Below are 14202 nucleotides of genomic sequence, written 5' to 3' on the forward strand. Positions count from 1 at the left end.
CGTTTATTTGTAAATATCGCAAATTAACGTACGTACCGTAATCGCGTCGTTTTCGCCCCCGCCGTATACGCCCAAACGATTTTATAAATCGCCCGGTACCATATTTCGGGTATACGAAAGCGTATTTGTCCGGAATTGCGACCGGTTTATACGTTAATTAACCCGGCGTACGTTCCCGTGTTCGGGAAACGCGTTTACCGCGTTGTTGGAATTACCGAAATGGGTATATTTGCTTTTTTTTCCCAATTGGGGGATTTTTTAAACGCGCCGCGCGCGATTTGGACCAGGCGTTTTTTATATCGCCGCGTACCCCCGTTAAAAAAGTCCAATTTTTTCGGAACGTAATTACGTACTATTTCCGGGATTGGACCGAATTTTAAACGAAAAAATTGGCAGTTTTCCAGGCGAAAAATATTTTTGCGCCAAAACCCGTAAAAAGGGTTTTTGGTGTTTTTTTTACGCCGTAAAGCGCAAAGGAAGCGTTATTTCGTGGTACCCAGGTGGGATTGGGGTTAACCGTTGTGGGTGGCGTGCCGGCGGTGGTGGGTACGATTTTTAATAGTTAACCCATTACGGGCATTTATTTTATATTGTTTTTTAGCGGCGTTGGCGCCGGTTATTAGGTTTTTTTGTGGGTGGGTTTCGGCCCTAAATATTCGTTATTTTATATATTCGTTATTTTTTATCGTTGTTTTTGTTTTTTTTTTTTTTAATAGGTTTAATACGCGTTATTTAATATTATGCTTTTTACCGTGTTTCCGAACTCCTTTTTAAATTTTGCTAAACGTTATAAAAATTTAGGAATATTTTAAAATGCTCGAATTTTGGGATCGATAACGATTTGGTAAATCCGTTTGCAGGTATAAATTTTATTTCCAGGTAAATAACGTGGAAGTTTTTTTTGGCGTGTTCCTGTTTAAATTATATATTTTATATATTTATATAGCGCAGGTTGGTATTAATGCGAAAATTTTTGTTAACGATTAAACGAATCGTTTATTTATTATTGTAATATAGATTCCAGGGTTGGTTTAAATTTAATTGTATTTTTTTAAAAATCCGTTTTAAAGTTATAATTTTTTTGGCCGTTTTCGAAAGTGCGTATAATTTTGCCTTTATTGTAAACGTCGTTACCGTGGTCTGCCTTACCGCCTTCCAATTAATAACTCCTCCGAATAATATTATTACGTATTTTTTTAAAAACTTTTTCGTATTTAAATCGTCGCCGAAAGATGCGTTATTTGCGAATATAAAATGCTGATTTTGGTCGTTCGTTCCGTATTTAATTCCTAAAAATTTTGTGCTGTATAAATAAAGTAATATTTTTTTGGTTAAACGTTTGTAAAAAGGATTAGGATTGGTAAGGAATTTAAAAAATATTAATACTGCGTACGCAACGTTTGGTTTAAATATAATTGCGGTATATAAAATAGATTTTACCATTTCCTGGTAAATTTTAATTTCGTTTGGAATTGCGGTCCCCTCGTATTTTATTATAAAACCTTTTGGTAATGGCGTCGGCGGGTATTTTAAACTTTTTGTAAATTTAAAACGTATAACGATTTTTTCGATATACGAATCGTGTAATAAAATCGTTATGCGTTGTTTTTTATTTCGCAGTACGCGTATCCCAAAAAATTAAAAGAGCTGCCCCTCCCGTAATTCGTATTTAGTTTTTAAGCCGTCGATAACCGTTTTACCGTTTTTGGCGTGTTTTTCGGTATATAATACGATTATATCGTTTACGAAAAAAATTACGATAACCTTGTTTTATGTAAATACGTATATATATGGTTTATTACCAATTGGTTTAAATCCCAAGTTTTGTAACGTTTTTAGGAGTTTTTTATACCAAAATTTGGGTGATTCCTTTATACCGTAAAACGTTTTTCGTAGTTTAAGCACAGTATTTTTTTTCCCAAACCTTTTTGGTGCGGTGTAAAATATTGGTTTATTTATATTAAGCGTTACGTTAAAAAAAACGTTATTTATATTAATTTAAATCGCTTCGAGGTCGAAATACGCTATTAGGGTTAATATTAGTTTGAAATTGCGTGCGGCCAATATCGCCGCGTAGGTGTTTTTAAACGTATTGGGCGTTTGTTAATTACCTTTTACCACGAACCGTGTTTTGTAACGTTCGAAGTAACCGTTTTTGTCGAATTTATACGTAAATACCCATATAAGCGGTACGGGTTTTATGGTACAGTTCGACCGAGGGGTTATTTCCCATATTTTTTTTTTTTCGAAATTTATCCACTCCGTTTTCGTTGCTTTGAAAAACTGCTTTTTATCCGGATGCGTTATAAGCTTTTTCCAGGTTTTAGGCGCAGGTATAAGGTCGTTTTTATACGGTTTAACCTTTTTATCCGGTTTTTTTTATTATATTACCGCCGCGATAATTTCGTGTAATATTTTGTGGTTATAATTACCGTTTTCCAACGTATTTTATTAATTAAATAGGAACGTTAATAAAAACGTTAATTATAATTAAAAACCTGGAACGAATATCCGGTTTTCGGTATATATTTGTTTTAAATAAATATTATTATTTCCGTATATTACGTTTTTTCCTTTTGGGATAATCGCGTTTGCAAAATTCGTATTATTATTATTACCCCCGCGTTTTCCACGGGTTGTATTTCTTTTACCGCGTTAGCGTTATCCCCTCGTATTTACCTCCAAAATTTTTGTAATGGGTCGGGGCGTTTTCGAGGAGCGTTTAAATTTTATTGTACGCGTTTAAACGCTGGTTTGGGGTACCGGCGCGGGCGTAATATTTAGGGGTTATACGGATATAACGGTAATATTCGTCGGGTTCGGTGGTTCGGATTACGGTTCCGGTGTATTACCCCCGACGAAAAAGCGGTTAAACGTAAAATATTTCCGCGCCGATTCGTTATTAATAACGACTAATTCCACCGTTCGGGTGTTTTTTACCAGTTTCGGCGCACCCGGTTCCTTTATAAAATCCGTGGGCGTACGCGGTAAAAATCCGTTATTATTTGGTATACGTATACCGAATACGTAATTTTTTCCCGTTTTGGGCGTTATTGCATTATTTTCCAAAGCTTTTAAATACGTTAATGCTACTAACGTATATTTTATTAATTCGTTAACCATTTGTATTCCAGGCGGTTCCGGTTAATTAACCGCTTTGTTTGGGATCGGTCCGCCCAGGTTTTCAAAGGTGTCGTTTTTTGCGATTTGCTCGCGGAAATGCACACTGCGGTACTCCGTAGGTATTTCCGCGTTCCGTTTTTGTAATATTGGTACGTTATTTAACCCCTAATTAAAAATAAAAACGCCTAAATTAGGTGCGAATAATGGTTTATTCCGTAATAAACCCAAACGTTCGATTATTCCGTCCCCCAAAAATTCCAATATTAATTCGTGGATCCGGTTTATTAAAAATTCGTATTCGTTATTAAATTTACCGGTTTTTATTTTTTCCTTTTTTGGTTTTTGGTAAAAACGTGTTTCGTCGAATCGGACGTTGCGTAAAATAATAATTTTATCGAAAAAGGGTACCCAAATATGGTATATTTTAAAGGATTTGTATTTAACTAAGTATTTTACGTGCGTTTTAGGGTTCGTTTTAAATATTACCCTGTCCTTTAATTTCGCTTTTACCGGGTTTAATACGTAAATTTTACACCCGTATACGTACGTACCAAACCAATTTGGGCGCAGGTTTTTATTTAATGCAATAAATAATGCAGGTATATACCACTTAAAAAACCCTTTAAATTATACCAATAGGATTTCGTTTGGGCTAAAACTTTTCCGGTTTATTAATGGATTTATATTAATAAAATAATTTGCGGTTATAATTATTTTTGGCCAAATGGAAGTAGGTAAATTTGCTGCTAAGCGCATTTTAAGCGCGCGTACAATTACTTTTTGTTCCGAGCGTTTTATTTGGCCGTTCGGTTTATATATATTAAAGGGAGGCGTTTTTATTTCGATCCCAAATTTTTTGCAATGTTTTTGGTAAAAAGTATATCCCGTATACGTTATTAAAATAGGTTCGTTATCGTGGAAAAATTTCGCAATTTGTAGGCCGTATTAGCGCGTTACCCATTGTTCGAAACCGAATATTGTTAACACGAGTTTTGCCTTCGTTTTTCCGGTAAACGGAATAATCGTTAAACGCCCCGAATATTCGTTTTTTAATAATAGCAAATACCGTATACCAGTGCCTAATTTTTCAAAATGGAAAAAGTTTAGGTGTATTATATAGTAAAATTTATATGGTTCGCCTTTTGGGCGTTTCGATACCATTGTTTTACTATATATTTAAACGTACGCCTCGTATTTTAATATTTTTGGTCCTTTAATTTTTACACCTTTAACCCGGTGGATTAACGTTTTAAACGTTTCCGGACCCAGGTGGCCGGTTTTCCAATGCCAAATTAACGAATTATTTTTTTTTTCGTCGTATATTCCCGTGGAACTCCTTCGTGGAATCCTAATAAATTTTATCCACCCGTTTATAGCCGTTAAGGAAATAATACCTGCAAAAAATATTTGTACGGTAGGGGTAACGCGTAAATAATAAACAGGTTTATATTATAAAAAAATTACGTTATTACGTCGTTGCAAACCGTATAATACCAAATTGTTTTTTATATTCCCCAGGCGCAAAGTGCAATCCCAGCCGTTATATTATACGTTTTTATTTTTTAAACGCGTTTTTAACACGATATTAACGTGAAAATTGGGTATATACGTTACGTTAACGAATTTTAACGTCCGTTTTCCGTTTAGCACGTTTTATATAATACGCGTACCAAACGCGGTAATTTTAAATTGTTAAATACCGTATATAACGAATTGCGGATCCGTATTTGTAAATTTACGGATAAAACCCGGGTCCAGGCGTTTTTTAGCGTTTACCAAATGTATAAAACAGCAATTGTCGAATAAAATATTATTATAATATAGGTTATAAAAGGTGTTTATAAACGTAAACGCGCTGGTTTTTTTATCGTAACGTATTTAAAAGCATGTAAGGTCGTCGGGTTCGGTAAAAATGGTTAGGTAGGCCGCCGAAATAATGGGCGGCCCCCCCTGTTTTTTAAATTGCGGTGCTTTTTTCGTTTTTCCGTTCGTGGTAAATCCTAATTCGGTAATTACATTTTTTTAAATTAATAATTCGCGGATAAAAAACCAACGGTCCTTTTTAAATTCGGCGTAAATTTTTTTGCGATTTTCGGCTAAATAGGGGCCACGTATACGGATTTTGGGGTTTTTTCCTATTACCGCGCATACCAATTTTTCGCATAAATTTGGTAATTAAAAATAATTATAACCACAAAGATATTTATTCCGTATATTTCCCCTATTTTTACCCCTATTAAGAATATAATTTAAACTTTTATTTTGCTTTTTAGCGGATCCGCCAAATATTGTATAAAATTTAGCGAAATTGCGCCCACCCCCTATTAAAGGGTCGGTGGTATCGTCGTAAAAAACGTTCCTAAACCATTTAAAAGCATATTTAAAAATAATTATATAATCCGGTTTGTTTAATTCGTTCCGAACGTTTATGGCCCAGGAAAATTGGAAACGTCCTCCTATTTTTATAAAGTTTTTAATCGTTAAATCCCTTTTAAGGTCGGTTATTTTGTAGTTCCGGGTTTTTTCGTAGGTTAAATCGTAAATTTTAAACCAGTTCGTTTTGTTATTTGTCGTACGCGTTAAAACCAGGGTTAATTTGTAGTTTTTAATTGCCTATTTTTTAGCGTGCGCTGAAAAAGGTGCGAATTTTTTTTAAAACGTTTTAATTATCTTTTTAAACGTGTTCCAACCGTTGCGTTAAACGGTAAAAAGCGCCGTATTAAAATACGTTAGGTTTATATTTTTTGTAATTTATTGCAGGAAAATATTAATTTTTCGGAATTATTCGTTTGTATAATTTTTTTATAATTCCTGCGTTTCGCGTATTTTATTTACCGCGCGTTTTATTTCGGAAAACGTAAAATTGCTAAACATAATAAGTTTTTTTAAATTTTTAAAAATAAATTTATTTATATTTGCAAACGATTTGGCGATTTGGTTTATTTTACGTTTGGCCTTAGGCGGATTTAGGTCCCAAATTTGTAAATTTATATAATAATCGTCGAATCGGGAGCGTTTAAGCGATTTTGTAACGTTTTCGGTAAATTTTTTAAATATTGGGAGTTTTTCGTCGGTTTATTGGTTTGGATTAACCAATTTCCAAATGCGTAGTATTTTTGTATTTTGGCGGTAAGTTTTAAACCATTTAGGCCATTGGGCGCGTAAATTAAACGTTGCTAGCGATTTTTGGAGTTTTTCGGTCGTAAATATGGTGTGCGGTAAGGAAAGAAAGAGAAATAAATAGATTAGACGTTATTCGTGTTAATATATAATTGCAATTTGCGTAAAGTAGAGACTTTTATAGTTTACAATTGTACCGGGTTTATAATTGACGCACACGAACGTATACGTGCAGCTTGCATAAGTGGTAGGAAAGCTATATATTCAGGTAGGGTGCGCTATTTAGGTTAACGAGCGTGGCAGCGCTTTTATGGTGTGCACAGCGCTGACTAAGCTCATTTGGTCATGTGATGCCAAGATCTATCTACTGCAACAGTTGTGCTCCACATGAGGAATTTACGAGTCAAAGGACTGGTTGTCAAGCTCGTGTTTTTTTTTTCTTTCTCGGCAAGAGCCTGTGGCCCACGAGCTTGTCCGTTCAAGATGCGCTTGAAGTAGGATGACTTATCATCGCGAGAGGGCCTGGGGTAGACTTTGATGGTCACAATCAGGTGTTAAAAAAAAACACCAAGCCGCTTGAGTGGTTGACCACGTCGTATTCCGAATCTACGGTAAGTTAATGATGAGATGACATATAATCAACAAACATCGAGAGAAAGCGCTTAAAAACCCCATAAGAAAAGCAAGGCGATTGTGCACAGTCAATACCCAGTTGCAGGGAATGTTCCCAGCCGACCTCCATCAATCAACGTAATGTTTCCGTTAAGATACGCACCAGCCCTCGACGCCAGATATAATATCGTGCCACCCATCTCGTCACTACTGCCCATGCGACCGAGAGGTACGTTGTCGCGCCCAACCGGGAGCGGTTTGCTTTCATCCCATGTCGGATCGCCTTGCTTGGCGCTTTGAACCCAATGTGTCGACATTTCACTAGGGAACAATCCAGGGGCGATGCAGTTGACCCTGCCATCTCAACGTCAGTTTCCTGGACTCATTGGTCAAACGATCAGACTTAAATGATACAACATACCTAATGTTCCATTGCGGGAGAGCAACTGCGAGCTGCTTCACCATGTGAGTGACGGCAGCTTTTGACTGTCCATACGCCCAGCCGCCTGGTGCCTTTCGGTTAAAGGCAGCCACGGAGCTCGTCACGACGACCTGTGATGACTGCGCAATGTTTCCTCTTTTATTACCCGAATCAAGGAGCAGTAGGAAAGCCATTGTTGTGAACCACACGCTCGTTACGTTCACATTGAACGTCTGGTTCCAGTCAGCCGGGTCCGCTGAGAGTTGCTGATTCCTCCACTGTTCAATGGTCGTATGCGGGGTGATCTGCGGCTCCGATGGAGGACCCCCAATGCCAGAATTGCAGATCAGGAGGTTCAGGTGGCCCGTATCCCTCTCAACGGCCTTGACAGCTTCAGCGAGGGACGCTTTGGACGTCACATCGGCCGTTATTGGCACCACGACGCCAGGACGATTGATGGATGCTGCCGCTTCCTTGAGAACTTCGGTCCGACGGCCGAGGATGTAGACACGGTGTGCCCCGGCTTGCGCAAGGGCCTTTGCCATCATGAAACCGATACCCGTACCGCCACCAGTCACAAGGGCGACCATTCCGGTGGCGGAGAATATGCTGGCATTTATGCTCGAGGCATGATTATGCGCGGCGCTAGTTGCGGCGGACATGTTGTATTGAAACGTGATAACTCAGAGAGAAGTAACCGAATAGCAATCCCCCAAATGTGGCTTTGCTCTAGCAATAACGACTCGAGAGCTCAACGGTATCGCTGGTCTATAGTGAGGCTGAATGGAGTCAAGTCACTGATGGCTGAGTTGTTGATATTGCCTTTTTGTATTTAGACGTCGCAGCTCATATATGAGTCATACATAGTATGAAGTTTTGGTATGGTAGATAGAAGAAGTTGACGTGAACAACGTCCAACTTCCGACGTTATCGTTAACCAGACCCATTTCGCAGATTGTCGCAGATGATACCATCGTGACCCCGCACAAGAAGTGAGGAGCGGCTTGGAGCTTGGATCCTTGACAGGCGGCACTAACCAAGCTCTAGACAGGCATGAAGCCTAACCCCGGTAATAACCCCAACTGGACTTTCAACTGGCTGCTGAGCACAGCTACCTGACTGGGTAATTGCCTGGGGCTCGTCGTCCAGCATATTCTGTGGGGGAGGTCCCAATTATTTCCGTCAGCAATCGGACTTGTCGATCGCGTTATTTGACCGACACTCGACCCTTCTCGGTTCGGCGGACGCGCCCAGGACATTTGGTAGGATTCAAACAGAGTACACATGGAAGAGGGAGATATGGACAAGATAAAGACTTTGCGAGTGATACGTGCATGGAATATCTATCCAGCCACTTTGCTCGATTGAATCAAAGGGTGTGGAACCTACGGAACCTACGGATATCAAATCCATCGATCGGCATTCGGCCTACAAACAGGCCGGGCGATGGACATGAGACTGCACGATCCACCAAGACCGCGACCCCACAAGGCGCACGATGCACTAAGCTAGCTTTCACCTATAAATCCTCGGTCTCCTTTGATGGCGTCATGACTGATTTTCAATGAAATGCCATTCTTATTTACATCAGACGAAGTTTCTAATATATAATAAACAACCCGGAGTCCGCCAAGCAAATACATTCGGGTTGTTTTGGGGGGAGCAAGACTCGCTACAATGGCGTCCCTACTACATGCCCTGCTTCGAATGACCAACTTCAAGAACCCATTCTTGAGGACATTCGTGCCAGCGGTTGGGTTGATTTATGGGTTACAAATCGGTGTTGCTATTCCCAGCATCATCGCTCAATCCGAGCGTTTCTACGAGTACGTAAGAGCCCGCCGTGATACAAGGCGTACTCTAGACTAATGGAATTATTCCTCATCAGTGTCTCAGGATCCCTCACCTATCTGGCTGCAACGGGGCTGAGCCTGTACCTGCCAGCCATCCGCGCCCGTGCTGCCGCCGCCAATGCTGGACTGCCAGTCCCGCCTCTCCCGAGTCTGCTGGCCCCGTTCACCAATCCCTCGGCAGCCCTCAACTGGCGCCAGGTCATTCTTAGCGCCGCGGTCGGTGTCTGGGCGACGCGATTGGGCTCGTACCTGTTTGAGCGGGTTCTCAAGGAAGGCAAGGACTCGCGCTTTGACGAGATCAAGAAGTCGCCGCCTAGGTTCCTGACCGCGTGGATCGCCCAGGGGACCTGGGTCACTCTCTGCTCACTGCCAGTCCTCGCCATCAACTCGGTCCCATCTGCCGCCCTCCGTGCCGCGCCTGGCAGTGTGCGCGTCACCGATGCAATTGGCCTTTCGCTCTTCCTGCTGGGATTCGGGTTCGAGGTCGTTGCCGATAGGCAAAAGTCCAAGTGGGCTAGTGAGAAGAGGGCCAAGCTTCACGATGAGCAGTTCATGACCCGCGGTCTCTGGACTGTGAGGTAAGTTTGGCTGTCCTTCATTCTTGTCGAAACTATTGAAAATGTTCACTAACGCGCGCCGACAGCCAATACCCTAATTATTTCGGCGAGATCTCCCTCTGGACCGGTATCGCGACTGTGGCCGCTGGAGCTCTGCGAACCCAGCCTATCCAGTCGGCAATCGGCTTGGGCGGGGGCGTAGGAGGCATTACTGCAGCTGCGGCAATGTCATACATCAGCCCTCTTTTTGCCTATTTGCTGCTGACCAAGGTCTCGGGAATCCCGATGAGTGAGAAGAAGTATGACAGGAAGTTTGGTGACAGGAAGGATTATCAGGACTGGAAGAAGAACACGCCCAGGCTTATCCCCAAGCTGCTGTAATGAATACTACCCGGAAACAAAGTCATGTCTATGATGGTATAGAGAAGACAACCAAAACAAAACCCATAAAAAAAGTGAACAAAGACAGTCTTTCCAATCAAACTCCGTTTCGCCCCTTTCGTCACTTCCAGTCGTTATTGATACCCAGTTGCAACATAATCACATTGCAGAGCAGTAGTATACTCCTTAACTCCGCCCGCCGACCAGAGGCTTCAAGCCCTCTTCTTCAACATGATCTTGATGAACTCGTCTTCGTTGATGCCTCCCTTGCCCTCGGAATCGAATTCCCTGATCATGCTCTGCAGCTCCTGCTCCTCAATCACCTGTCCCAGGTCGTCCATGACGCGCCGCAGGTCATCAACCGTGATGATGCCCCGGCCTTCCACGTCAAAGAGCTTAAAGGCGCGCCTGCACTCCTCCACGGGGTCCCTGTTGGCGACGAGGGTGCCCGCTATGGCCTGCCAGATGGGCAGGGTAAACTCTCGGAAGACAGGGCCGCACTCCCTCTTCGGGTCCCAGTTCAGCGGCTGCACGGCATACTTTTGGAGGTGGCTGAAGGTCTCGGCCTTGGGGAGCTCGAAACCAAGGGCTCGCAGGGCGAAGCGAAATTCGTGGTAATCGATCCGCCCGTCTTTGTCTGCGTCGAAAACTCCAAACTGTAACAATTCGCGAGGACAGACGTCAGCAGAGGCCCCAAAGGGGAAAGAACAAAATTGAATTTTTTTTTGTATCGAGTCCATAGGGGAGAGGGGCAAAAGTCACTTGGACGTACCGCATCGTTGATCTGACCCTTCAAATCTTCTGACAACTTCATAAACTCCTCGCGCGACGGCGCTAGAGGCGCGGAAGAAGCTGCACCCCTGGAGGCCATCATTTGATATGCGGTCCTGGAAACAGGACTTGGGACGGAGCGATAGGGTGAAGGCGACTGTTGAACGTGACGTATGTAGGGATCGGGTTGTCCCTCGAAAGACGAGCTTAAACGCGACATTGGGAACCGCGACTCGGAAAATTGTACCGTTTTGGATACTGTTTTGCGTACTGTCGTCCCTTCTGGTGGATATGTCGAGAAGCTTGACCCCACTCTTTTGCAAGCAAGTATTCAAAATTTCTCGGCCGGCTCGTGCCGCAAATCGCTGCAATTGAATGATAAGTGACAAAATAAAATAAAAGCCAGCCCAACGGAGCAGACAGAAAAGATTACAAAATGCCAAAAAGGAAAAGGTCGGACGAGGAGGATTTTGAAAAGACCTTTGAGCGCTTCAACAAAGAGCTCTTCCGGGCGCTCAAAGTAGCCAAGGGCTTTGAGAGGCAGCGGCTGGCAAAACGAGTTAAAGATGTGAAGCTGCCCCAGGACAAGATTCAGCGGCTGGAGCAGGAGGTGGAGGTGCTCAAGGTAAGATTGCGATTGTTTTTTTTTTTTTTTTTTTTTTTTTTTTCGCACTCATCAGCCGACTGGGGTCTTTGTAGATGCATTTACTGAATTATTTTTGGTAGGCTTTGGATCTTCACCAAGCTGCACAAGCCCACCTTTGTTCGGCTTTGTTAAAGGTCAAGGCGGCAGCTCAATCACCGCTGCTTCCGGAAGCCATCAAAAACGGCGTGCCGAAGCCGGAAATCTCAGAGGAGGAACGCCACGCACTGCACAACGTGACCAGCGCTCTTTACAAGCGCAACCAGGTTCGTGCCGTCATATCGGCTGCTATTCCCGCCCTCTGCCAGAGTCTTGGGGTATCGCCGCCCGGTGATAAATCCAAGGCAAAGGCCGATGCTACTACTTCATCTAAAAAGGAGTTTAGTGATGATTCCTCAGCCAAGGTTTCGGCGGCCAAGTTGTTGCAAGAAAGGCGAAAAGGCCGGGCGGACCAATCCTCTGGGGAAGAGGAGGATTCGTCTTCGAATGAAGATGGATACGAATCAGAAGAAGAGCTGGACGACGAGACCATCGATCGAATGGAGGCAATGCTTGGCGACAGCTCGTCAGAGGAGGAAATGGACTCGGACGGTGAAGGTGTCGCCAGCTTGAAACGCCTAGCTCAGCGTAGCAGCCTTGACGACGACATATCACTTCCTGGAAGCGATTCCGCTCCCGAAGAAGAATACCCCGAAGATGACGAAGTCACAATTCCATCATCCTCAAGCTCTGAATCCGAGCCCGAGGCAGCGGCACCGCCACCCAAAAAGGCCAAAAAGAAGGAAAGGAAGACGAAGCCAATGAGGGATGAAGAGATAGTCGAGTCAGTAGCATTGCCGACCCTGATGGGTGGCTATATATCCGGATCGGAGGAAGCATCAGATGTCGATGTGGCACCGGCGCCCCGCAAGAACCGTAGAGGTCAGAAGGCGCGTCAGGCCCTTGCGGAAAAGAAGTACGGAGACAAAGCCAAACATCTCAGCAAGCAAAAGGAGGCCGGCTGGGATCCTAAGAGGGGTGCTGTGGATACCGGCGACGGCAAGCCGTGGAAAAGGGGGGTGCGAAATCCGCTACAGCAGAAAAAGGATGGTGACAGTAAGGGTCCTAAGCAAGAGGAGGCCAAAAAGCCTGAGAAGAAGAGCCGAGATGACGATGGTCCTCTTCACCCCAGTTGGCTTGCCAAGAAGAAGGCCAAGCAAGCCCAAGAGAATGCGTCTTTCCAAGGAAAGAAGATAACATTTGATTAGTTCATGTTGTAGCCACAAATTATAAGAATATGTTGATGCATTGCACTTGGCCGGTGCGGTAACTGGAGTATTTAAAACCCACGGTGTCTTTTTTTTTTTTTTTTTTTTTTTTTTTTCTCTCTCTCTCTCTCTTTCTCTCTCTTCTGGATGCTTCCCAATCGGTACACGATGATCAAGCAAAATTCCCTGCCGTGAGCCCTGACCGTGTCGCTATCTCGGGGAGCGTCAATGGAGCGGGAGTGACGAGGCAGATACCTTAAGTAGTATACAAAAGTCCGCTCCTTCCAAATACATCGTTCCGCGTGTTTAGATCGACGCTAGAGCGTTCGTCCAATTGAGATCCAGGGTTGATCGATTAAGTTAACCAATAGCAAGCCCAAAAGTTCCGCGTTTCAACATAGATATAAAATAAGTTACGCTCCTAGTGATCAGGCTTATTTTGCTCACCACATTGCTCTCATTTGCTTTGCTAAACGGCTGGGCGTCGAGCATTCGTCGATGAGTGGCTTCATCAAGCTGTTGAGAGTCTCGTTCACAACACCAAGCCAGGGGATGTGGTTTAGTGGTATAATGCTTCCTTAGCAACTTCAGCTCATCTGGCTAAAGTTCGCAATATTGGAAGAGGTCCCGAGTTCGATTCTTGGCGTCTCCAGTCTAGCTTTTTGTCCAATGAGTCATTTTTGTCGCCGTTATCGTCGAGGAGGCTATGTATTGCTTTGGGGACGCGTCGGCATCACTACCGAGGCGGTCGTGTTGTTGCAGTTGTTGCCATATGTCATAGATCACAGATAACCCGCCTTCGTCACGCCTTTGCTTTAAAAGAGATTTAGCTGCAGTTGAGCGGTCATGAAGTCAAGAAAGGCACAGACTTTGTCTGCCGGAGCCTATAATAAAAGTGTGTGATTAACAGTGAAACTAAACACAGCTTATACTGTAAGGTTAAGAGCGGTTCTGGTGGGAAACTTGCGTAATAATACCAGTAAGTAAAGCAAATATTCTGTGTATTTTTATTTTAGCGACGCTTTCCCTTTGCAAAATTTCCTCGAGAGATTCAACTTCCAATTCGCCTCTTCAATTAGATGTATGACACACAGACTGCATCTATATCCATACATTAACATGTATTTTAACTGGTAAGCTTTCATCAAGGTTCTCGTTTCCGCAATGAGCAACGTATCTCTTTGTCAACTTCCACTATGTAGGCTTTAATATCTGAACAAGGATAAGTGACAGCCCACAGTGCGGAGGATCCCTCCTGTGCAATTTTTGACTCAAAGATCAGAGACTTCATGGACCCCATCCATCATCTCAACGCTCTTATTGACACAAGTTGCGTCTGTTGCATTTCAGGTAGATTTGAACTCGCCCCTGTCTAAGTTTAGCCATAAAATGGAAGGAAACCTTTCTGATATCTGATGACAGGCTCTATACCCAAGTCAAGCATGTCTAATTCCCAAGCACGCCATATGGTGAC

General features: G+C 43.0%; 4 protein-coding genes across 4 annotated transcripts; 2 read left to right on the forward strand and 2 right to left on the reverse strand.

Moving 5' to 3' along the window:
* Positions 1–6944: 6944 nt before the first annotated feature.
* On the reverse strand, positions 6945–7938 carry PpBr36_08709 (uncharacterized protein; the record flags this gene model as incomplete). Its single annotated transcript, XM_029895836.1, has 2 exons — positions 6945–7209; positions 7277–7938. The coding sequence occupies 2 exons, from the start codon at positions 7936–7938 to the stop codon at positions 6945–6947; spliced, it is 927 nt and encodes a 308-aa protein (XP_029746873.1).
* Positions 7939–8953: 1015 nt separating this feature from the next.
* Positions 8954–10067, forward strand: PpBr36_08710 (uncharacterized protein; the record flags this gene model as incomplete). Its single annotated transcript, XM_029895837.1, has 3 exons — positions 8954–9102; positions 9165–9707; positions 9773–10067. The coding sequence occupies 3 exons, from the start codon at positions 8954–8956 to the stop codon at positions 10065–10067; spliced, it is 987 nt and encodes a 328-aa protein (XP_029747317.1).
* A 212-nt stretch (positions 10068–10279) lies between these two features.
* Positions 10280–11058, reverse strand: PpBr36_08711 (uncharacterized protein; the record flags this gene model as incomplete). The annotated part of the gene is made up of 2 exons (XM_029895838.1): positions 10280–10723; positions 10840–11058. The coding sequence occupies 2 exons, from the start codon at positions 11056–11058 to the stop codon at positions 10280–10282; spliced, it is 663 nt and encodes a 220-aa protein (XP_029747662.1).
* Positions 11059–11274: 216 nt separating this feature from the next.
* Positions 11275–12728, forward strand: PpBr36_08712 (uncharacterized protein; the record flags this gene model as incomplete). Its single annotated transcript, XM_029895839.1, has 2 exons — positions 11275–11463; positions 11565–12728. 2 exons carry the CDS (start codon positions 11275–11277, stop codon positions 12726–12728), a joined length of 1353 nt encoding a protein of 450 aa, XP_029747315.1.
* Between the last annotated feature and the right edge of the window lie 1474 nt (positions 12729–14202).

The sequence above is a fragment of the Pyricularia pennisetigena genome, chromosome 5 (assembly GCF_004337985.1).
Source record: "Pyricularia pennisetigena strain Br36 chromosome 5, whole genome shotgun sequence".
In the NCBI taxonomy this organism is placed as follows: Eukaryota; Fungi; Ascomycota; class Sordariomycetes; order Magnaporthales; family Pyriculariaceae; genus Pyricularia; species Pyricularia pennisetigena.